At 43.8% G+C, this 23,843-nt stretch overlaps 1 protein-coding gene across 2 annotated transcripts in view; it reads right to left on the bottom strand.

The window, feature by feature from the left end:
* Positions 1 to 2,355: 2,355 nt before the first annotated feature.
* Positions 2,356 to 23,843, bottom strand: part of cdx1b (caudal type homeobox 1 b) — a 58,368-nt gene continuing 36,880 nt past the window's right edge. The window contains exons 2-3 of one of the 2 annotated variants that reach the window (XM_059650559.1): positions 11,692 to 11,837; positions 2,356 to 8,376 (exon numbers count right to left, since the gene is read on the bottom strand). In XM_059650559.1, coding sequence (XP_059506542.1) covers positions 8,170 to 8,376; positions 11,692 to 11,837 — 353 coding nt within the window. In that variant the 3' untranslated portion in view covers positions 2,356 to 8,169. Of the gene's footprint in view, positions 8,377 to 11,691; positions 11,841 to 23,843 lie in introns of both variants that reach the window. The other variant, XM_048543643.2, reaches the window with a different exon arrangement.

Consider the following 23,843-nt stretch of genomic DNA (forward strand, 5'->3'; position numbering starts at 1 on the left):
ATTATCCAAAGTTTCAGAGCTCCCTCAGCACTATGCTGGCAGTGTAAGGCTGGTGTATGTGTTGAGTCTTTGAACTTACAACTGTAAAAATGAGAAAGTGTTACCAATGAGTTACAGCTCTTATAATAACCTCAGCAGTATTTGACACGTACATAATATGAGGAGCTCGTCATAAGCAAACAATGGAATTTCTAATGCCTGATTGCTTTAAAAACAATATGAGTTGATGTGGTTGTGTTGGTAGGAAGTGAAGTGAAGTTGGAGACATTAACGTGGTCACCTTCTGTTAATGAGACTGCTGTCATTGATGATGAAAACCTTCAGCAATCCTCAGGGGTCAGTTTTGTCTAAACCATCCCAACAGTTGGGTGCAGCCTGTCAACTACTTGCAGAATGAGAAGATGTGAGCAGGATCTAACCTAAAGGGCTCATTTCACCATTCAGTGAGACAGGACGGTGTCCAAGAATGGTGATCATGTGTAATATTCATCAGTCTCCAAAGCAAACCTTGGGTCTTCTTCAATTAAACTAAATGCCATCAGATCCAGTATTTCATGCAAATAGAACTTTAGATTATCAGAACCACAGACAATTCTCAATTATAAAACTCATTTGTGTGTTGCCTTGCGTCATCCTTTGGACCTGAAATTGGATAGAAACTAAATACACATGTACTTCAGTGCTTGCTATTAATGATCATTAATGGTCACATGCACCTTCTCTTCATTGAGTGTTCCTGCACAGAACCAGGCCGTTCAACCCATCTGGTCCATTCTGGATCATGCTCCGTATGTGACTGCTCACTGCCCGATTCACCTCACTCCCTCTAACATGACCATGAATTTAACCCGCACCCAGAGAACGGTGAGCTTGTGGGATTCTCTGCCACAGAAAGTGGCTGAAGGCAAAACATTGAATATTTTGAAGAAGGGGTTAGAGATAGATCTTAGGCCTAAAGGGATTAAAGGGTATGAGGCAAAAACAAGAACGGGGGCCTGAGTTGGATGATCAGTCATAATCATGTTGAATGGTAGAACAGACTTGAAGGGCTGAATGGCCTACTCCTATTATTTTAGTAGCTGTTAACAGTGGGGGAGCTGGAGTGGGTTGTCAGAGTGAGGATTGGGTGTGGTGTAGTATATCAATTGAAAATTTCGAAACTGCCATTGATAAATGTTTTGATACAGAGGGATAATAAAAGTTGGGCAACCCTCAGCTGGTAAATGGACAGATATTGAACACAATGTCATTGAGTGGGAGAAGGGGCCGCAGGATATGATGGCCTTCTCATGTTCCTGGGGAGAAAGAATAAATAATCTAATGACCAAAATATTTGGATAGGCCATTCAGTCTGTCAAGTCTGCTGTGCCAGTCAGTCATGGCTGGTATGCTTCTTAATCCGATTCTCCTGCCTCCTCCCTGTAACGTTTGATCACCTTTCACAAATCTGTTTTCTCTGTTTAAAATACACTCAATGACATGGCCTCCACAGGCCTCTGTGGTAATGGGTTCAACAGATTTGCTACCCTCTGGCTGAAGAAATTCCTCCTCGTCTCAGTTCTAAAGTGTTATTGCTTCACCGTAAGACTGTACACCCGGATCCTAGTCTCTCCTACAAGTGGAAACATCTTCTCCACATCCGCTCTATCCAGGCCTCTCAGTAGTCTGTTATCCTTCTACACTCCATTGAGTACAGGCCCAGAGTCCTCAACAAGCCCTTCATCCCCAATATCATTCTCATAAACCTACTCAGACCCAGTGCATCTTTCCTTAGAAATGGAGCTCAAAAATGTTAACAACATTCCAAACGCAGTCTGACCAGAGCCTTATAGAGCAATATACCACTGTTCTTGTTTTCTGGCTCCCTTGAAATGATTGCTAATATTGCATTTAGCTTCCTAACTGCCACTGAAACTTCATGAGATAATGGGAACTGCAGATGCTGGAGAATCCCAGATAACAAAGTATGAAGCTGGATCATCCAGCACCATGCCTTGTTGTAACTGAAACTTCATGTTAACTTGAAGAGAGTCTGGAGATAGGACTCCCAAGTCCCTTTGCACTTTAGATTTCTGATGACCTATCCTGTTTAGAAAATATTCTACACTTCTGTCCCTAAAATGTATAATCTCATATTTGCCACATGGCATTTTTTCTGCCACTTCTTTACCCACTCCTCTTGAATGTTCAAGTCCTTTCTGCAGCCTCCCCGCCTTCCTCAATATTATCTTTGTGTCATCTACAAAAGTAGTAACAATGTCCTCAGTCCCTTCACCCAGACTGTACAAGCCACAAGCAGGAAAGACTGACTGAAAATGTCTGTTTAAACAGTCCAATGAATAAAACACTATCAGATCAGAGAAAGTATTTTATTTTAAAAAAAGACACCAGCCCGTCTTACATGCAAGGCTTAAGAAACACAGTGATTTTCAAATATAATCCATCAGAGACCCTCCTGTGAAAAAAACGGCTCTGTTTCAAAGCGGCAGTTACAGTCAGTAGAAGAGGAATTAACTTGAATTTCTAGATCGCCTTTCATGAACTGTGGACATGAAATCAATGAAGTACATTTGAAATGTAGTCACTGTTACAATGTAGGACACACACTGCCAATTTTGACACTGCAAAATCACACAGACAGCCACAAGATAATGACCAGTTGTAATCTGGATCCTTAGTGATCTTGTTTGAGGGACAAATACTGGGTACACCACTAGATGAGATTCCTTTGCTCTTCTTTAAGATGATGCCGTGGAGTCTTTTGCCTCCACCTGAGAATGCAGAGCCTATTATCGTGTAAATGTTTACAAGCAGATTCTTCTTGGTAGCAGATTGGTAGAATGTACCCATGCATTCTCTCAGGCCAATCACCTTAGCCAATCATAGTCCACTTGCCTTCTAATCGGCATTCTCCTCTCCTGCAACATAACTGTCAGTTTCCCTGCTGTGTTGGTATTCTTGTGAAATATCCTGATGAGTTCAGGATGAAAACCCATTTTCTTTCTGAATCATAAACTATACGTTACCAAAACCTGGCATCTGGCTTACAACCGTGTGTATAGGACAGCCATGGAAATGAGAAGATGCCAATTTCTGAGTAAACCTGTACAGGGATATGGCACAAAATCCTAGTTTTTCACAGACTCTGATGTACCCTCCAGTGTAGAGCAGAGTCCTCTCAAACATACGCTCAGCGCAGTGAGAACAAAATTGTGCTTCTCTAATAAGCAAGGCATTCTCAATATTGCAACAAAATATCAATTAAACACCTTTTTTCTGCAAAACTGATGCAAACTTTAGATCCTCCATTTTGCTGATCAGAGTTGCTATGCTTCACTTTGTCAGACAGACAATAGCTGGTAAAGTTGTCATAGTCCTGCTCATTAGAGATGGTAACTAATGGTGCTTTAATCTGAGGGTCACCATACCTCAGGCAAGGGGAGAAGTTGAGAAAGAGAGCCCTTCAAGGTGACATCGCAAACCAGCCATCCAGCCAACTCAGCTAACCAACCCCCAGATAAGTGTTACCAGCTTCAAGTAGAATCATATTTCTATGAAACCATTCATGAGCAGAGTGACGATTTTATCTCTGCTCATCGTGACAGAACAGACTACCTCCATTGCAATGGCAGTGTGGATGTTTCTATATCAGTGGCACATGTGCACTCAGTCTTGCAACTCAGTGTTTTACTCATCTGCAGTCCTGAGGCAACTTGGTCCCTTTATCAAAATACTAACCAGATATGACAACAAGGCAAAGAAAGGACTTTCATTTCTGTAATGCCTTTCACAACCTCAGGATTTCACAAAACACCTTCAAGAATAAAGTCATTCTAAAATGTGGTTGCTGCTGTGATGGAAGAAACACACCAGATAGTGCACAGCAAGCACCTACTAAATAGCAGTGTGATAATGACCTGATTATTGCTAACATTGATCGATGGATAATTACTTGCAAGAGGTTGAGGGAGAAATTCGCTTCTCCCCTGAGAGAGCAGATGGTGCCTCGGTTTAACATCTGATTCAAAAGATGGTGCCTGTGCCGGTGTGGCACTCCTGCAGTTATGCACCGGGGATTGTCAGTCTGAATGTTTCTGATCAAATCTCTAGAGTGGGTTTTGAACCTACAACCATCTGATTCAGAGGCAGGAGAGATACCCACCGTGAGAAAGGAAAAACAAAGAGAACAGACTTGCATTTACAGCAACTTTCACAACAGTCAGAATTCCTTATCATTTGAAAGCTGATGTTTTGAAATGTTTCTTTTTCATCAATCACAAGATGTGGATTCAGCGGTTGGACCAGAACTTATTGTCAAACCCAAGTCGCCTTTGAGAAGGCCTTGGTTTGCCTTCTTCTAACCTGCCGGGGTCCCTGCGGTGTAGGGAGATATTCAGTGCTATCAAGAAGGGAGTTCCAAGATTTTGACCCAGCAGCAGTGCCGCAGCAGTGACATAGTTCCAAGTCAGGCTGGTGTATGACTTTGGGGAGAATTTTCTTTCAGTGGTTTTCCGATGTATCTGCTGACTCTTCTCTTTCTAGGTGGTATAAATCGAGAGACTGGAAAGTGCTGTCAAAGGGACCTCAGTGAGTTGCATTTTGTAGATGATAGACACTGCTGCCACTGTCCGTGATGGAGGGAGTGAACATTGGATTTCATGGATATTACACTAAACAAGCGGCACCCTTTGGCCTGATGCTGTCAAGCTGCTTGAGTGTTGTTGAAGCTGCACTCATCCAAGCAAATGGAGAGTATTCCATTGCACTCCTGTCCTGTTCCTTGTAGATGATGTCAGGTTTTGGGGAGTTAGGTGGTGCATTGTTTGTTGCAGCATTCCCAGCCTCTGACCTGCATTTGCTGTCACAATATCAATATAGCTGATCCATTTTAGTTTCTGGTTGATGATTACCCCAGGACATTGGAATAAGGAATTCAGTGACAGAAATGCTATTAAATGTCAAGCCGTAACCATATTTGAATCCACCACAATCAAAATTCTGCATAGCCTGGCATTACCCAGTTAATTGACTTGTGGCCAACTCCAGAATATGTTGGCACATAAGATGCTTGCTAATGAAATCCAGTAGGAATTCAGGAGAAGTGAGTGAGTGGTGAAAATGTGGATCTCATGACCACAAGCAGTAGCTTTTATTTATTCATTCAGCCATGACCTAATCAAGCTCTTTAAGATTATGACAGGGTCTGATTGGATTGTTATAGAGACAGACCAAAATCATAAATATAATCTGGTCAGTAATAAATCTGATTAGAATTAGTGATTAGTGATTAGACCCAGGTGGATCTTCTTGATTATGAGTTTCTTGATTGGAGTTGTTGACCTAGGCCGATCAGGGAGTCCTGGATGACAGATAGAAACAGCGGGTTCAGAGTTTCCTGTCTTGCAGGGACTGACTGTGAATGGGCTGGTCACAGCCAATGTACTGTGCAAAGGTAAATAAAGGGCAACTTGATGATGGGATACCAGCCTCCATGCAGCCATTTCCAAATCCATTGGCAAGTTCAAGAGGAGCATCATTACCAGGACAGTGGTAAGAATGTGAAAAACGCTGCTGTAAGGAGCAATTGTAGCAAATTGTCATAGAGGTCTACATCATGTTTAAAGGCCTTTCAGCCCATCAACATCGTAAGGGTACATTTAAGGGGAACTTCGATAAGAAATGATTTGAAGAAAACACTATGGTCATAGGATGTGATGAATATAAGTGAGATGAAGGCTCACATGGAGCTGGAACTTTGGTGTGGCCCAGCTGTACTGAACAATATCTTTCTGAGCTCTACATCCTATAAAATTCTCAGTGTGGTCGTTTCGTTCTTCATTCATGGGATTTGGGTGTCACTGGCTAGGCCAGCATTTATGGTCCACTGTGGGTCGTGCTTGTGATTCATAGGAAGGTAAAAGTGTAGTGATTATATCACTGGACTCATAATCCAGGCCCCCAACATAATGTTCTGGGGTTGAATAGGTTTGAATCCCATTATGGCCAAAGGAGAAATTTGAATCCAATTAAAACTTAGTCTGAAAGTGACTATGTGTTCATTGTTATAAAGATTATCTAATTCTCAAATGTCCTTGCAGGAAGGACACCTACCAGCTTACTTGCTTTAATGGACTCTTAATTGCCCTCTTGGGTATTTTCAAATGGCCAAGAGCACGGACCTGGCCAGCTACATGTAAAGATTTGTGTTCCTGCATTCCTGCTTTTGTTAGCTATCTGTCTGTTCTCACATACCAATATTTACAAAGATTGGGCTATGGCCTTCCATTGGACAGGCTTACCTCGATGATTAAAGTATGGAGATAGCAAGAACTACAGATGCTAGAGCCAGAGTTGATACAGTGTGGAGCTGGAGGAATGCAGCAGGCCAGGTGGCATCAAAGGAGGAGGAAAGTCAATGTTTTGGGTCAGGACCCTTCATCAGGGTCCTGTATTGATCAAAGTCCTACGGCTGTTTGTCAATGCCTATGGATGCTCTCCTGTTCTTACTACCTATCATCAGGGACATGGGAAGGATTTACAGACTGATAATCAACCAGTCTGGCCACATTGTAAGCGTACCATCTGGCAGGGGTGTGATAGTGGCTCAGTGGTTAGCACTGCCGCTTCACAGCATCAGGGACCTGGGTTTGATTCCGACCTCAGATAACTGTCTGTTTGGATTTTGCACATTCTCCCCGTGTCTGCGTGGGTTTCCTCCGAGTGCTCCGGTTTCCTCCCACAGTCCAAAAATAGAACAGTTAGGCAGATTAGCCATGCTAAGTTGCCCATAGTGTCCAGGGATGAGAAAGCTAGGTGGCTTGGCCGTGGGAAATGCAAGGTTACAGTGATAGGGGATGGGGTGGGTGTGGGTAGGCTGTTCTAAATGGCCTGCTTTCACACTGTAAGGTTCTTATGATTCATGGCCATCAAGCCCAGGTGTGGAACTCAAACCTAGAAATTCTTCATCAAAAAGAAAACCACTAATTTATTATCTACAGACTCTAATTGTTCAACAGCCCACTGTCTGCCCTCTTATCTTCCTCCTCCCATGATCTTGACCTCATCCGAAATTTTCCTGCTCACATCCTAATTCACTGAGTTCCGCTGATTCATCTCCCTAGCCAGGCCATTAACACCAAGATATAAAATTCACATCCTTGTGTCCAGATTCTTCTGTAGAATAAAAAGTCCATCCCGTGCCGCATCCCCAAGATCTCTGTAAGCTCACTAAGATCTCTATCTGCTCTAACCCAGCCTCTTCCTCCTCCTGGATGTTAGTCACTCCATGATTGGTCAGCCCCGCCCTCAGCTCTGAAATTCCCTCCGTTAAGCCCTCTACCACTCCCTCTCCTCTTGTACAATGCTCCTTACAAACCTCACTTTTTGACCAAGCTTTTAATCACCAGTCCCTGATACCTTCTGAGATATCTTGGGTGTTCACATTTACCGTGGGGACATTTCACTTTGCGAAAGGTGCTATATAAATGCAAGTTGTTGTTTAACCACTTCTAAGTGATTCCTGAGGACCGAGGCTATGGAACAAAATGTGAAAAGCAGCAAAACTGAAGAGTATTCCTTGCCAACAAACCATTTTTAGAAGTCCAATTTGAAAATGTTGTGAGTTTCTGGTGTAATACAACATTTTAAACAATATATTCTTTCTTAAAAAATAAACAAGCCCTTAACCACAAGAAATATATTACAGCCTATCCAAAAACAAATTCAACAGCATTCACAACAGCAGAGAAAGATGCTTGATGAAGCAACCCTTATCCCGCTTGGAGCCCCATATTGTTACTGAATGCAGCCTTCAGAAAGATACACTGCATACAATAAGTCTCCATTTCAAGACAGAAGTCCTCCTTCCATTTCTGTGTACCCCCCACTTCCCAGGTTTTTCAATGTATTTTCATCCACCACAAAGCAGAGGTCAGAGTTCAAGCCTTGATCCCAAATGCACTGGCCCTTCCTTCCCCCTTGCCACCCTCACCACCCTCTGGAGGTGTTGAGGGGGGGGAGAATGAAGGCACCACTCCTGAGGGTTAAGTAGTGTCACTTCCTGAAGCACAAAGCTTCAGAGACAAGTCTTTTCTTTACTCAAACTGTGGTGTAGCCAATCCAGAATGGAGTGGGGCATCTTGTACAGGAGGTGTAAGGAGAAGAGTTGAGTTAGGACAAGTATTCTTCTTTGATAGTCAGTGGAATGGATTGGGAGACAAGGTTACTGCTACTGCTGACCAGGCCAATGGCTGGTGCAGTGCCAGGGACTCCAGGTGGAGTGGGTGTTGTCGTGCTGGCTTGTTGGGACTGTTGCTGCATCTTCTTTTTGTTGATTTTTCTCTCTTTTGCTCGTCTATTCTGGAACCAGATTTTCACCTGGAACAGAGCAAGAGAAGAGAATACTCAGTTTTCATCAAAACATTCTGCACCACTTCATGTTAAATAACCAGACGTTTCTTCATATTTTGACTGTTTGAATCAAACTAGGAACGCAAAACTCTGGCATTTTTAGCAGGGGGTAGATATAAAGCTTCATCTACACTGTCTGCAGTAAACACTCAGCTCAGATACAGCTCAGGGTTAGATTCAGAGTAAAGCTCTCTCTACTCCTTTAAACTGAATGGAAAGCTCCAACAACTGTCCCTGTCAAACAACCCCAAGACAAGTACAGCAAGGGATTTGATACAGAGTAAAGCTTTCTCTACTCATTCTAACTGCAAGTAAAGCTGCCTTTGACACTGTCCCTCTCAAACACTCCAGAGACAGGGACAGTGATAATGGGAACTGCAGATGCTGGAGAATCCAAGATAACAAAGTGTGAGGCTGAATGAACACAGCAGGCCCAGCAGCATCTCAGGAGCACAAAAGCTGACGTTTCGGGCCGAGACCCTTCATCAGAGAGGGGGGTGGGGTGAGGGTTCTGGAATAAATAGGGAGAGAGGGGGAGGCGGACCCAAGATGGAAAGAAAAGAAGATAGGTGGAGAGGAGAGTATAGGTGGGGAGGTAGGAAGGGGATAGGTCAGTCCAGGGAAGACGGACAGGTCAAGGAGGCGGGATGAGGTTAGTAGGTAGGAAATGGAGGTGTGGCTTGGGGTGGGAGGAAGGGATGGGTGAGAGGGTAAAAGCTGTTTTTGTGTAATAACTGATCAAAATGTTTGTAACAGTTTGTCTCCTGTTCAAATGGAAGGAAACGGAATCAACAGCACTTTTCAACATTTAAACATCAAGGACCAATTAAAAAACACGTTCCTTGTGGAAATCTAAAATGAGGTTGTTTCAGTTCTAGAATACTCAGAACAGCTTTCAAACAAAAAGTCGGAAGATTCAGTTTGATGTGGCAAGAAGAAGTGAGCCTACTTGCAGCTTGAGGACCTTTAGATTTTATTTTGCTACTGATCTGTCAGAAATGTGGCATTAAGCAAAAATAAATTGTCACACGGCATATCATAATTGAACCAATTATTTAGTTTATCCTTCAGTTTGGTGTATAATTAGCCTTTTAAGCAGCATTGGATCCATGTTGGTTTTAGTTTGTTTGTTACAGTATAGTATTTATGAAAACTTAGAACATAGAACAATACAGTGCAGAACAGGCCCTTCAGCCCTCGATGTTGCGCTGACCTGTGAACTAATCTAAGCCCCTCCCCCTACACTATCCCATCATTATCCATATGCTTGTCCAAGGACTGTTTAAATGCCCCTAATGTGGCTGAGTTCACTACACTGGCAGGCAGGGCGTTCCACGCCCTTACCACTCTCTGAGTAAAGAACCTACCTCTGACATCTGTCTTAAATTTATCACCCCTCAATTTGAAGCTATGCCCCCTTGTACAAGCTGAAGTCATCATCCTCGGAAAAAGACTCTCACTGTCCACCCTATCTAATCCTTTGATCATCTTGTATGTCTGTATTAAATCTCCTCTTAGCCTGCTTCTCTCCAATGAGAACAGACCCAAGTCCCTCAGCCTTTCTTCATAGGGCCTGTGCTCCAGACCAGGCAACATCCTGGTAAATCTCCTCTGCACCTTTTCTAATGCTTCCACATCCTTCCTGTAATGGGGTGACCAGAACTGCACGCAATATTCCAAATGAGGCCGCACTAGCGTTTTGTACAGTTACAGCATGACATCACGGCTCCGGAACTCAATCCCTCTACTAATAAAATCTAACACACCGTAAGCCTTCTTAACAGCACTATCAACTTGGGTGGCAACTTTCAGGGATCTATGTACAGGGACACCAAGATCCCTCTGCACTTCCACACTACCAAGAATCTTTCCATTGACCCAGTATTCTGCCTTCCTATTATTCCTCCCAAACTGAATCATCTCACATTTATCCGTATTAAACTCCATTTGCCACCTTTCGGCCCAATTCTGCAGTTTATCCAAGTCTCCCTGCAACCTGCAATATTCTTCCACACTGTCTACCACTCGTGTCATCTGCAAACTTACTAACCCATCCACTTATGCCTGCGTCCAAGTCATTTATAAAAATGACAAACAGCAGTGGTCCCAAAACAGATCCTTGAGGCACACCACTAGTAACCGGACTCCAGGCTGAATATTTTCCATCAACCACCAGTCATTGCCTTCTTACAGAAAGGCAGTTTCTAATCCAAACTACTAAATCTCCCTCAATCCCATGCCTCTGTGCTTTCTCCAATAGCCTACCATGTGGAACCCTATCAAAGGCTTTACTGATGTCCATGTACACCACATCAACTGCCCTTCCATCATCGACATGCTTGGTCACCTTCTCAAAAAACTCAATGACGTTTGTGAGACACGACCTGCCTTTGACAAATCCATGCTGACTATCTCCAATCAAATTGTTGCTTGCTAGATGATTATAAATCCTATCTCTTATAACCCTTTCCAAAATTTTTCCTACAACAGACGTAAGGCTCACAGGTCTATAATTACCTGGGTCATCCCTACTGCCCTTCTTGAACAAGGGCACAACATTTGCAATCCTCCAGTCCTCTGGTACTAAACCTGTAGACAATGAGGACTCCAAGATCAAGGCCAAAGGCTCCGCCACCACCTCCCTAGCTTCCCAGACAATCCTCGGAAAAATCCCATCTGGCCTAGGGGATTTATCTACCTTCACACCTTCTAGAACTGATACACCTCCTCTTTACTAACCTTAATCCTTTTAATTCTAGTAGCCCGTAACTCAGTCATCTCCTCTACAATATTCTCCTGTTCCTCAGTGAAAACAGATGAGAAACCTCTCCAATCTCCACAGGGTCCACACGCAACTTCCCACTTCTGTCTTTGACTGGCCCTATTCCTATTCTAGTCATCCTCTTATTCCTCATGTACTTGTCCTGCAGTTTTTTTTCCAACAGTCAGGAAATTAACACACTCACAGAGACACACACAAAGACACATACACAAATACAGACACATACATGCACATATACACACAAACACACCCGCACACAAACACATACATACACATACACAGAAACACGCACACGTGTACGCATGCGCACATACACACACACACACACATTAACACCTCCAGGTAGGTCAGTTTAATGAGGCCATTGTTATCCACAGTCACGGGACACAATTTTGTGAGTTGCTAGGCCTCAACACCCCAGAGCACTACTGATGACTCACACCTCCAGCATGCTTCAATCTAATTCCATCTAAGGTTACACAGTACTGAGGCCCACTCACCTGCCGTTCAGACAATCCTAATGCAATTGCCAGTTCTGACTTCCTGCGAATGGTAATATATCTGCTGTAGTGAAATTCCTTCTCTAACTCCAGCCTTTGATGGTCAGTGTACACCACTCGGTACTTGTCTTTCGTTCTGGTTTTGCCTGCTGACAACAGGAAGAAACAATCCAGTTTATTACATGGGAAAGCATGACCTTTAACACATGAAGGAAACTGAGATGCTGGGTGTAATGGTAACATCACTGGACTAGTAATGCAGACAGTAAGATTGTGGGACAAAGGTTTAAATTCCACGGTGGCATTTTGCAGTATTTGAATTCAGTAATTACAGCTGGAATATAAAATGAGTCTTAGCAAAAATGAGTTTACGATTATCGCTGATTGTCATAAAGACCTATCTGGTTCGCCAGTGTTCTTTAGGGAGGGAATCTGACATCCTTTCTTGACCTCGCCCACATGTGACTCATGACTGCCCTCTGAAATGATGTTTGCAAGCCACGCAGCTCAAGGGCAATTAGAGATGAGCGGTGAATTCAGACTTTGTCTGTGACACCACATCGCATAACGAAAATAAATGTACAAGGATCTCTGGCACACAAACAATGAAACATACCCAAGGTCAGCACTGTTCCACACATTAGTCTTCAGCCATATAGTTCTAATTGGGAATCCAGATCTGCCTAAATGCATTTTGACACTTAACAATCAAAAGAAGACTATTCAGTTTCTCTAGCCTGTTCCAGCATTCATCAAAATAGTAACTGATCCAACATCTTAACTCCTTGTATGTATGACTATAAGAACAAGGAATAAGACTGAGCCCTTGACCTTTGAGCTTGTTCTACCATTCAACACTGTCATGGCTGAGCTGAATTTAACCTTAAACCCCACATTCTAGTATACCCTGATTATCTTTCATTCCCCTTGGTAATCAAGTATCTATCTACCACTGCCTTGAGAATAATTGCACACTTCATGTCCAAGACTTCTGATATTCATTCCCCAAAACATTTCTGATTAACAAATGCTGAATGAGTTAAAAACTGTAACCCAGAGGATTGTGAATACATAATCCGGGAGAGATCAATGGTGACATCGATAGATTTTGGACTTTAAGAGAATCAAGGGATAAATGGATAGTATGGGAAGTGGAGTTGGGATCAGAGATCTGTCATGGTCTTACTGAATGGTGTAGCAGCCCTGAGGGGCTTATCTTCCTCTTTATGTATGTTTTTTATGTTCTTATGAGATCCAAATGCTCACATTCATGCACAGTGTGATTGTCATCAATAAAAGGGTGCACATCCTTTTCAGTTGTTGTGGTAACTGAATGGTGGCAGGTACTTACATCAGCTCACAAACATGACATGAGTGCCTGTGAGGTGCTGTCTCCTCAAGTAATGCGTTGCCCAGCTGCCATTTGTTGGGCAAGATTGACCTGGTATTCAAAGGGAGATGTGTATTTCTGTGTCATTGTTGATGTACTGGAGCTTCTGAAAATGCTTCAAGGCCAACAAAACTCCCTTTGCAATGTAGTCACTAAAGTAATTATAGGAAATGCGACAGCCAAGTTGTACACAGCAAGATCCCACAAAATGGAAATTTGCTGACAGTCATTGCTTCAAGATGTTGGCTGAAGGATAAACATTGGTTTGACACCAACTGTCAACTTTGAACTCTTTGCTTCCCTTCAGGTGAAATCTTGTACGTCCACCTGAGAGGGCAGAGGTTTAATTGAGGGTATGCCATTACCTCTGAGGCTGTCATTTATTGCCTATATGTGGTTGCCTTGAGAAGGTGGTCATGGGCTTTCTTGAAACACTGACTTGGAACAAGCTTCGGGGAGTCAGGAGGTGAATTAAGTGCCACATTATTCCTAGCCTCTGACCTGCTCTTCTAGCTGCAATATAAATAGCATTTATATTGTGAGTCCATTTGAGTGTCTGATCAATGGTAACCCCCAGGATGTTGACAGTGGGGGTGTCAATGTCAGTAACACCATTGGATGTAGAGGGATGGTCATCAGATTATCTCTTACTGAAGATGATCTCTGCCTGGCATTTGTGCGGCACGAATGTTACTTGCCACTTGTCAGCCCAAACCTGGATATTGTCCAGATCTTGTTGCATTTGGACACAGATTGCTTCAGTGCCTGAGGAGTTGCAAATGGTGCTGAACATTGATCAAACAGCAGCTAACATCCCCACTTCTGACCTTATGATGGAGCGAAGGCCATTGATGAAGCAGCTGAAGTTGGTTGAGCCTAGGTCATTGCCCTGAGGATCTCCTGCAGAGGCGTCCTGGATCTGAAATGACTGACTTCTAACAACCACAGCCATTTTCCTATGTGCCAGGTGTGACTCCAAACACTGGAGAATTTGCCTTCGGATTCCCGCTGATTCCAGTTTGCTGGGGCTCTTTGATGCCACACTTGGTCAAATACGGCCATGAAGTCAAAGGCTGTCACTCCCATCTCACCTCGGGAATTTAGCTCTTTTGTCCATGTTTGGACCAAGGCTGTAATGAGGTCAGGAGCTGAGTGGCCCTGATGGAACCCAAACTGGGTATCACTGAGCAGGTTATTGCTGAGCAGGTGCTGCTTGATAGTACTATCAGTGACACTTCCCTCTATCATCACTTTACTGATGATCGAAAGTAGATTCCGACAGTAGATGGTTAGATTTGTCCTTTTCTCATGTGTACAGAACATTTCTGGGCAATTTTTCACATTGTTGGGTAGATGCCAATGTAGTAACTGTACTGGAACATCCTGGCTAGGGGAGCGGCAAGTTCCGGAGCACAATTCTTCAGTGCTATTGCCAGAATGTTGTCAGGGCCCATAGCCTTTGCAATATCCAGTGCTTCTGATCATTTCTTGGAGTGAATTGAATTGGCTGAGGACTGATATCTGTGATGCGGGGGACCGCAAAAGGAAGCCGGGATGGATCATTCAGTTGGCATTTCTAGCTGAGGATCGCTGTGAAAACTTCAGCCTTACCGTTAGCCTTATGTTGGGCTCTTGCATCAATGAGGATGGGGATATTTGTCGTACATCCTTCTCCAGAGAGTTGTTTAATTGCCCACCACCATTCATGACTGGATGTGACGGGACTGCAGGTCTTAGATCTGATCTGTTGATTGTGGGATCGCTTAGCTCTGTCTATCACTTGCTGCTTTCGCTGTTTGGCTGCAAGTATTCTTGTTTGGTGGCTTGACACCATATTTTCAGGCATGCCTGGTGCTGCTCTTGGCATGCCTTCCTGCACACTCCATTGAGCCAGGGTTGATCCCTGGCTGAGTGTGGGATATGCCAGCCCATGAGTTTGCACATTGTGCTGGAGTACAATTCTGCTGCTGTTGATGGCACGGAGCCCAATCTTGAATTGCTCGGTCAGCTTGAAGTTTGTCCCATTTAGCATGGTGGTAGTGCCACACAACACAATAGAGGTTATTCTCAATGTGAAGATGGGACTTTGTCTCCACAAGGATTGTCCAGCGGTCATTCTTACCGATACTGCCATGGACAGATGCATCTGCAGCTGGCATATTGGTTACATGAGGTCAAGTGTGTTTTTCCCCTCTTGTTGATTCCTTCACCGCCTGCTGCAGGCCCACTCAGCAGTTATGTCTTTTAAGAGCCGACCAGCTCGATCTGTAATACTGCTGCTGAGCCACACTTAGTGGTGGACATCGAAATCTCCATCCTGAGCGCATTGTGCCCTTGCCATCTTCAATGCACCCTCCAAGTGTTATCCAGCTTGGAGAAATACTGATTCCTCAGCTAAGGGCAGTACATTGCAATCAGTACGAGGTTTCCATGAGACTTCATGGAATCCCAGTCAATGTTAAAGACATCCAGGACAACTTCCTCCAGTTATGCTGCACTGTTCAGCACAAATATCACTAAATAGTCTGCAATATAATGCAGTGTCAGCCCAGAGTATGGGTTGCATCTTGACATTGTATCATATTGTGAAATGGAGGCTGTTGTGTGAGTTCTAACCCCCTCCTCAGTTTTATACCTGTCCCCTTTCTTCCCTAAAAAGAAAGCACAATATTTACTGTGCTTCTGTTTGCTTTGTTGTTGAAAGGCGTACAAAAATAAACAGGGCTTTCCTGCTTGCGTGCAAATGGGGCGGGTGGAGTCCGTGAGCAGCTCAGCAATCAGTGGAAAATATGGTTGTCTGGCAAAGAGCAAACCACAGGCAACCAGTGTGAGTCATTACTTGGTGAAGCAGCATGGTGCCTGAGTGCGTTAACTCAAGTTAAGTCCAGAGGAAGACAACAGCCTGAATGCCAAGTGTGTCAATTACCATCTACAGCGGCATGTTCATTACATTTTACATCCTATCTTGGCACAGCAAGAAGGGACAACATGTCGCCCTATCCTAGAAAAAAGTCATTTGGTCCAACATGCCTGTGCTGGTTTTTTGTGTCCTTCCCCCCATGGCTCTGTAAGGACTTCCTCCGTAAGGAATTACTCTTTTCAAAGTTACTATTCTATCAGCTTCCACCAGCCTTTCAGACAGATCATTACACCTCGCTATGAAAAAAACTCTCTTTTCTCACCCTCCATTCCTCCCTGGGTGGAAGATAATTCCAAAGATTAACAGGAGAAATTCCAGCTCATCCCTACCTCAACTGGGAGAACCCCCATTTTGAAGTAGTGTCCCTAAATTCTGATTCATTCACAAAGGAAACATCTTCTCTGCATTCACCTTGTCAAGACCCCTCAAAATCTTACATGTTGGCTAAGTTAATGGCTCTGAAGGTTTAAGGTTCATGTTATATTGGCTCCATCCTTTCCACTGAAGTCACACACAGTCTGCACATGGAGACAAGGAGTTCTGCCGTAGTTTTCAAAGGGAGCAGATGGATCTGTACCAGCTCTCTAAGGCCCTAGTCAATGTGCCTGATCAAATGGAATTTTAATTATCGGTATATACTTTAAGCCTTCTTGTTATCTAAGAACAGAGCCTCTTCTGTAAATACTCAACAGTGCTGTATTCTTTGCCACTAATCACTAGATAGATCCAAGACAAAGCAAAGACAAGAGAGGTTTGGTGGTAGTGAGGGCTCTCAAACACCCCTAACCCAGCACCACGTACTGACAAAGGTGGCAAGCACCACAATGTGCCAGCAATGGTCTTCTGGAGAAGTTACATTAATTTTTTTAGAAAATATGAGGTTTAGCCTCATCTGGAGCAGATCCCACCATGGCAGATGATGGAATTTGAATTCAATTAACATCCAGAGTTAAGAGTCGAGCGATGACCATGAAGTTGTTGTCAATTGTTGGGAAAACCCACATCAGGCTCCTTAGTTTCTTCTAAGAAGAAAATCTGCTCTCCTAATCTGCTCCAGTTTCTTAATTGTCCTCTGGGCAATTAGGGATGGGCAATAAATGCTAGCCTGATCCAGCGATGCCTGCATCCCTTATGTGAATTGGGGCAGAGCTCAAAACAGACAGCCCTTGGATATGTTGGGCAGTGAAGACGCTCCAATGTCATTTTGATGTGATCTTTAACTGAGATGTCAGAATAAAGCAAGGCATCACTCTGTTGTAACGTTTGAAATGCCAGAAGCTTGCCAAGGATTGCCTATGACATGGCCTGCTATAAAACTAAGGAAGGAGGCCGTGGGTACCAGGAGCCCATGTATGCTGCCAACATTGCTTCGGGTCAAGACTCAAGTGGTATATCTGTGCAAATCTTTGTTCAACAATTTGGATCAAAATTGTGTCTAAAAGCAGTCTTTCAACAGTGTGTCTTATTGGTGCGCACTCCATTCGACACCTATTTTCAACCTCTCATCCTCCAGTGTTTTTACAGCCAGAGCATCTGAGGATTACAGCATAGCTTGAGGCCACTCCGCCCATCAACATGGTGCTAGCCCGTTGTTGGAAAATCCATGACCTACCTACGCACTCAGCCATCCTGTGCACCCTACCCCCACTCTGCCAATAACCAGAGCCTTTTGCTGTTTCAAATTATAGTTGCTTTGAGTTAAAACCAATGATGGTTTCGCTGTCAACCACTCCCTGTGACAAAGCATTCCATGCTTGAACAATGCTCTGTGTAAAATTATTTTCGATAACTTTGTTCCTCACTCAATTTGGGACAAAAGTCCCCAAGATGAGGAAAGAAAATCTGGTGAAAACATTTTATGATTTGAAAAATATTTTGTTAATTCCCCAAATAGCCTTCTCTACTCTAGGGCACACAGTTCCATTAACATGCAGTTCAGGTACATGGTAGAGCACTGGTCTTTGCACTACAACTTGTATTTTTAGAACATTTTTATGCCAATGAAACATTTGAGGTGTTTCAAAGGACTGGTAAAGAACCATTGGATGGTTGCAGTACAGGAGGAGACCATTCTGCCCATCGTGTTTATGCTGTCTGTGCACAAGAGCAATAATGCCACTCCTATGCCTTTTCCAAAAACCCTGCAATATTTTTCCTTTCTGATAATGAAAAATTCGTTTTGAAAACCACAGTTAAATCTGCCTCCACCACAGTCTCTGGCAGAACATTCCAGATCCTAACCACTTGTTGCAAAAAAATGTTTTTCAACATCTCACAATTGTCCCTTTTGCCAGTCATCTTAAATCTATGCCGTTTGGTTCTCGTACTGCAAACAATAGAATTGTCTCCTGCTTTCAGACCCCTCCTGGTTTTGAATATCCCTGTCCACTCTCGTCACCGCCTTCCTTTCTCAAGGAAAATAGCCCCAGATTGTCCAACCTATTTGTATAACTGAGATTCCTTCTCCTTGGATCCATTAGACAATGGTTTCCCGCACTGTCTCTAAAGTGTGGCACCCAGAGCTGCTCCAGATGAGGCTAAACCTCATATTTTCTTAAAAAATTAATGTAACTTCCCAGCTTTTGCACTGTATGTCCATATTTAGGAATCCAGCACCATTATGCTTTAATTAGCACTTTCTCAACCAGCCCTTTTACCTTCAATAATTTATAAACATATGCACCCAGGTCTCTGCACTTCTTCACTCCCTTCAGAATTGTACTCTGGCATGGTGGCAGAGTGTTTAACATTGCTTCCTCACAGTACCAGGGACTTGGGTTCAATTACACCCTCAGATGTTTGTGTGGAGTCTTCACATTCTCCCCACATCTGTGTGGGTTTCCTCTGGGTGCTCCAGGTTCATCCAAAGATGTGCAGGTCAGGGTGGATTAGCCATGCTAAATTGCCCATAGTGTCCAGGGATGTGCAGGCTATTGGATTGGCCATGGAAAAGGCAGGGATACAGGGATGAGGGGAGTCTGGGTGGGATGCTCTTTTGAGAGTCTGTGTCAATTCGATGGGCTGAATGACCTGTTTCTACACTGTAACAATTCTATAATTTTGCTACTCTCTTCCTTCCCTGTCAGAATACAGTTCCTAATTTCCCCTGCCTCTTGTCCACCCATATCTCCAAGCTATCTTCATCCTTTGAAATTTAACACAATCTTTCAAAAGTTCACAAACTTTCTAGATATATACCATTTCCAAATTTTAAAACCATGCCTTCTGAACCCAAGGGAGAGTTTGTGTAGTCATGGTGAAATCAGACTCGATCATTTGGAGGACTAAAGATGCATATTTCATTTGCTGTGGAAACTTAAGTGGCCAAATGTTTTGAATAATCTATCCAGAAATTTAAATTAGAGGCAAAATATTAGGATTATTCAGATTACAATTTGGTACCATAACACAGTCATTCAGATGAGATTACACTGCATTCATTGCTCACGATATAGCTCAGAACCTGATATGATGTAATAGTCACAACAATTTATACTTTTAACATGCTAAGGTGAAAGAAAAGAAATAAGGAACTTTTATGTAGTTCTTTTTGCAACCTCGATGTGCTGCAAATCATTGTGTACTCTTTAAGACGTCCTTTGAAATGAAACACGGAGTTTCATCCATCAATTTGCAGACAGAATTGTCAGACAAGTAGCAATGAGATAACCACCAGACAATGTGTTGTCAACCAGAATTTGATTTTGAACTGTGCAGTAAGATATTAGGACAGACGACAAAAAGTTTGGTCGTTGAGGTTGGTTTAAAGAGGAAAGAGGGAAGAGAGGTAGAGAGGCGCAGATGGTTTGGGAAGAGAATCCAAATTTTAGGACCCAGGTCAGCTGAAAAGTTAGGGGAGTGATTAAATTCAGATAATAAAATGTGAGGCTGGATGAACACAGCAGGTCAAGCAGCATCTCAGGAGCACAAAAGCTGACGTTTCGGGCCTAGAGCCTTCATCAGAGAGGGGGATGGGGTGAGCGTTCTGAAATAAATAGGGAGAGAGGGGGAGGCGGACCGAAGATGGGGAGAAAAGAAGATAGGTGGAGAGAGTATAGGTGGGGAGGTATGGAGGGGATAGGTCAGTCCAGGAAGACTACCTAGAATACAACTCCTCCCACCCACCCTCCTGCAAAAATTCCATCCCCTATTCCCAATTCCTCCGCCTCCGCCGCATCTGCTCCCACGATAAGACATTCCACTCCCGCACATCCCAGATGTCCAAGTTCTTCAAGGACCGCAACTTTCCCCCCACAGTGGTCGAGAACGCCATTGACCGCGTCTCCCGTATTTCCCGCAACACATCCCTCACACCCCGCCCCCGCCACAACCGCCCAAAGAGGATCCCCCTTGTTCTCACACACCACCCCACCAACCTCCGGATACAACGCATCATCCTCTGACACTTCCGCCGTCTACAATCCGACCCCACCACCCAAGACATTTTTCCATCCCCACCCCTGTCTGCTTTCCAGAGAGACCACTCTCTCCGTGACTCCCTTGTTCGCTCCACACTGCCCTCCAACCCCACCACACCCGGCACCTTCCCCTGCAACCACAGGAAATGCTACACTTGCCCCCACACCTCCTCCCTCACCCCTATCCCAGGCCCCAAGACGACATTCCACATAAAGCAGAGGTTCACCTGCACATCTGCCAATGTGGTATACTGTATCCACTGTACCCGGTGTGGTTTCCTCTACATTGGGGAAACCAAGTGGAGGCTTGGGGACCGCTTTGCAGAACACCTCCGCTCAGTTCGCAACAAACAACTGCACCTCCCAGTCGCAAACCATTTCCACTCCCCCTCCCATTCTTTAGATGACATGTCCATCATGGGCCTCCTGCAGTGCCACAATGATGCCACCCGAAGGTTGCAGGAACAGCAACTCAAATTCCGCTTGGGAACCCTGCAGCCAAATGGTATCAATGTTGACTTCACCAGTTTCAAAATCTCCCCTTCCCCCACCGCATCCCTAAACCAACCCAGCTTGTCCCCTCCCCCCACTGCACCACGCAACCAGCCCAGCTCTTCCCCTCCACCCACTGCATCCCAAAACCAGTCCAACCTGTCTCTGCCTCCCTAACCTGTTCTTCCTCTCACCCATCCCTTCCTCCCACCCCAAGCCGCACCCCCATCTACCTACTAACCTCATCCCACCTCCTTGACCTGTCCATCTTCCCTGGACTGACCTATCCCCTCCCTACCTCCCCACCTATACTCTCTCCACCTATCTTCTTTTCTCTCCATCTTCAGTCCGCCTCCCCCTCTCTCCCTATTTATTCCAGAACCCTCACCCCATCCCCCTCTCTGATGAAGGGTCTAGGCCCGAAACATCAGCTTTTGTGCTCCTGAGATGCTGCTTGGCCTGCTGTGTTCATCCAGCCTCACATTTTATTATCTTGGATTCTCCAGCATCTGCAGTTCCCATTATCTCTGATTAAATTCAGAGGCTGCTGGAAGTGCCTGAGTGAAAGGAGTGCAATATCTTGGAGGTTTGCTCTGGGGAAGATTGCAGAGGTGTAGAAGAATAAGACTCTGTAAGGAATCGAAAACATGCATATAAAAAACCAGGAGTCAAAGTAGGTCAATAAGCAAATGGATAAGGGAGACTTGATGTAAACTAGGACATGAGTCTCAGATTTTAATGGCCTCAGGCTTACAGAGGGTAGTCTGTGGAAGGCTGGTCAGGATTGTGTTGCAATGGGCAAGCCTAGAATGTAAGAAAGAGATGGATGTGGCTTTCAACAGCAGATGAGTTGAGATAGGAACAGAGGTGACTGAAAAGAATATAAACAAGTAATAGCAAGTCAATAGAGACACTGCAAAATATCCAGACAAGGGCAACACCAGACTGAGATCAGAAAAGGTTGAAACAGTCCTCCTAAAAAATAAGAAGGCTGAAGGTGAGCATACAGATCATCTTAAAATCATGAAAGGTTTTGATAGATAGCCATGAAAAGATGATTCCATTTGTGGAGGACTCCAAAATTGGAGTCTTTAAATATGTCTAAATCATTAACAAATCCAACAGGGAATTCAGGAGAGACTACTGGGAATGTGCAACTTGCGAGGTGAGGTGAATAACAAAGCGTACGAGGCAAAAGTCAGACAAACAGATGAGAGAAAAAGAAAAGGCGGGGTGTGCAGAAACAATGAGATGAAGCATCACTGAAAGGGGGCTTGTGTGAAGCATAAGGATCTGTATGAACTGTATCTATGCTGCGATGTGCCACTTTTCATTTCTATTTTCCTATCCGACATGCCGTTAGTGAAACCATATTGTCTGCTCTCTACTTCTTTAATGTCCTATCCCTAGAATGTTACCCCAAATAATATTCTGATAGTTTCGGTGGGTAAGTTTATCATCACCCCGTTGCTCTGTTCTCAACACCGCATTTAGAAATCCCAGAATGTTATTAGCTTTTAATATCTCTCTTTACCGGCAGCATCAATTTTGAAGGATTATGTAATTGCAATCTCATTAAACTGGTTCATTTCCCCACACCTTTCTACTCAATGAGACTCAGTAAAGTTTGTCAAAATGCACTATAACTGCCACCTGAGTGTCCCATCTTAAGATACAGTCTATTATGTTGCAAACCGTTGACAGTTTAATGCAACATGTGTCAGATTAATTTTTATTCTTAAAGGTCTATTGGTGTGGTGTCCTGGAGGATGTTGGGCTACATTACTGTATGAAATCAATGTGTCTAGAGTGTTAGGACTTTTCAAAATAATTCTTGATTGACACTATATTAACTAATTGCATTCTAACTCAGCACAAGGTTTAATCTGTTGTTCCTGTCTTCAAAGCTCCTACATTCTCATGGGAAGATGGCTGTTATTGACACAGTTTCCCGTTTGCATATCCAAGGGTTAACCCTTTATTCTCTACAGCTAATACATATGCTTTACAAAAAAGCACCACATGTAGGGTTTAACTCCCAGAGGCTCCCACAACCTATATACTCTTTACCTTATCATAGATACTACATGATTTCCTTACAAGCAGATCCTCTATTTAGTACTAGCTCTCTGATGAAGGGTCTAGGCCCGAAACGTCAGCTTTTGTGCTCCTGAGATGCTGCTTGGCCTGCTGTGTTCGTCCAGCCTCACATTTTATTATCTTGGAATCTCCAGCATCTGCAGTTCCCATCATCTCTGCCTTTTAAATGTTGTAATTTTAACAACCTCTACCACTTCCTCTGGTAGCTCATGCATCACTCTCTGTATGAAAAGGTTGCCCCTTAGGTCCCTTTTGTATCTTTCCCCTCTCAGCTTAAACCTATGCCCTCGAGTTTTGGACTCCCCCACCCTGGGAAAAAAACTTATTCACCCTATCCATGCCCTTTATGATTTTATAAGCTTCTATAAAGCCACCCCTCTGCCTCTGACTCTCCTGAGCCTATTCAGCCTCTCCCTATCTTTTAAACATCCTAGTCATCTGCACTGACGCTTTAAGGCAGTAATGAACAGGAGGTTCATGACTACAGGTGAGGTCTCACACTAAGGTGCTACCGAACCATTCAGGAGAAGGTGAAAGAACATATTACTGAAGAACTTGGGAATTGCTGAAGGGAAAAGGACCAAGTTCAAACTAATTTACCTTCTACCACCTTGTTAGCTCATTGAGCCAATTGCAAGAACCAAAAGCATGGGAAAGAAAAACTTTTTTTATGGAGCATGTTTAAAGAAAGACTCTGCCTAAGAAATAGATGGAGACAATATTCAATCGTGGCTTTCAAAACAGCATAGAACGTAGAACATAGAACAGTAAAGCACAGTCCAGGCCCTGCGCCCCACAATGTTGTGCCAACCTATTATCCTACTAAGATCAA

The sequence above is a fragment of the Stegostoma tigrinum genome, chromosome 13 (assembly GCF_030684315.1).
Source record: "Stegostoma tigrinum isolate sSteTig4 chromosome 13, sSteTig4.hap1, whole genome shotgun sequence".
NCBI classification, from domain to species: domain Eukaryota; kingdom Metazoa; phylum Chordata; class Chondrichthyes; order Orectolobiformes; family Stegostomatidae; genus Stegostoma; species Stegostoma tigrinum.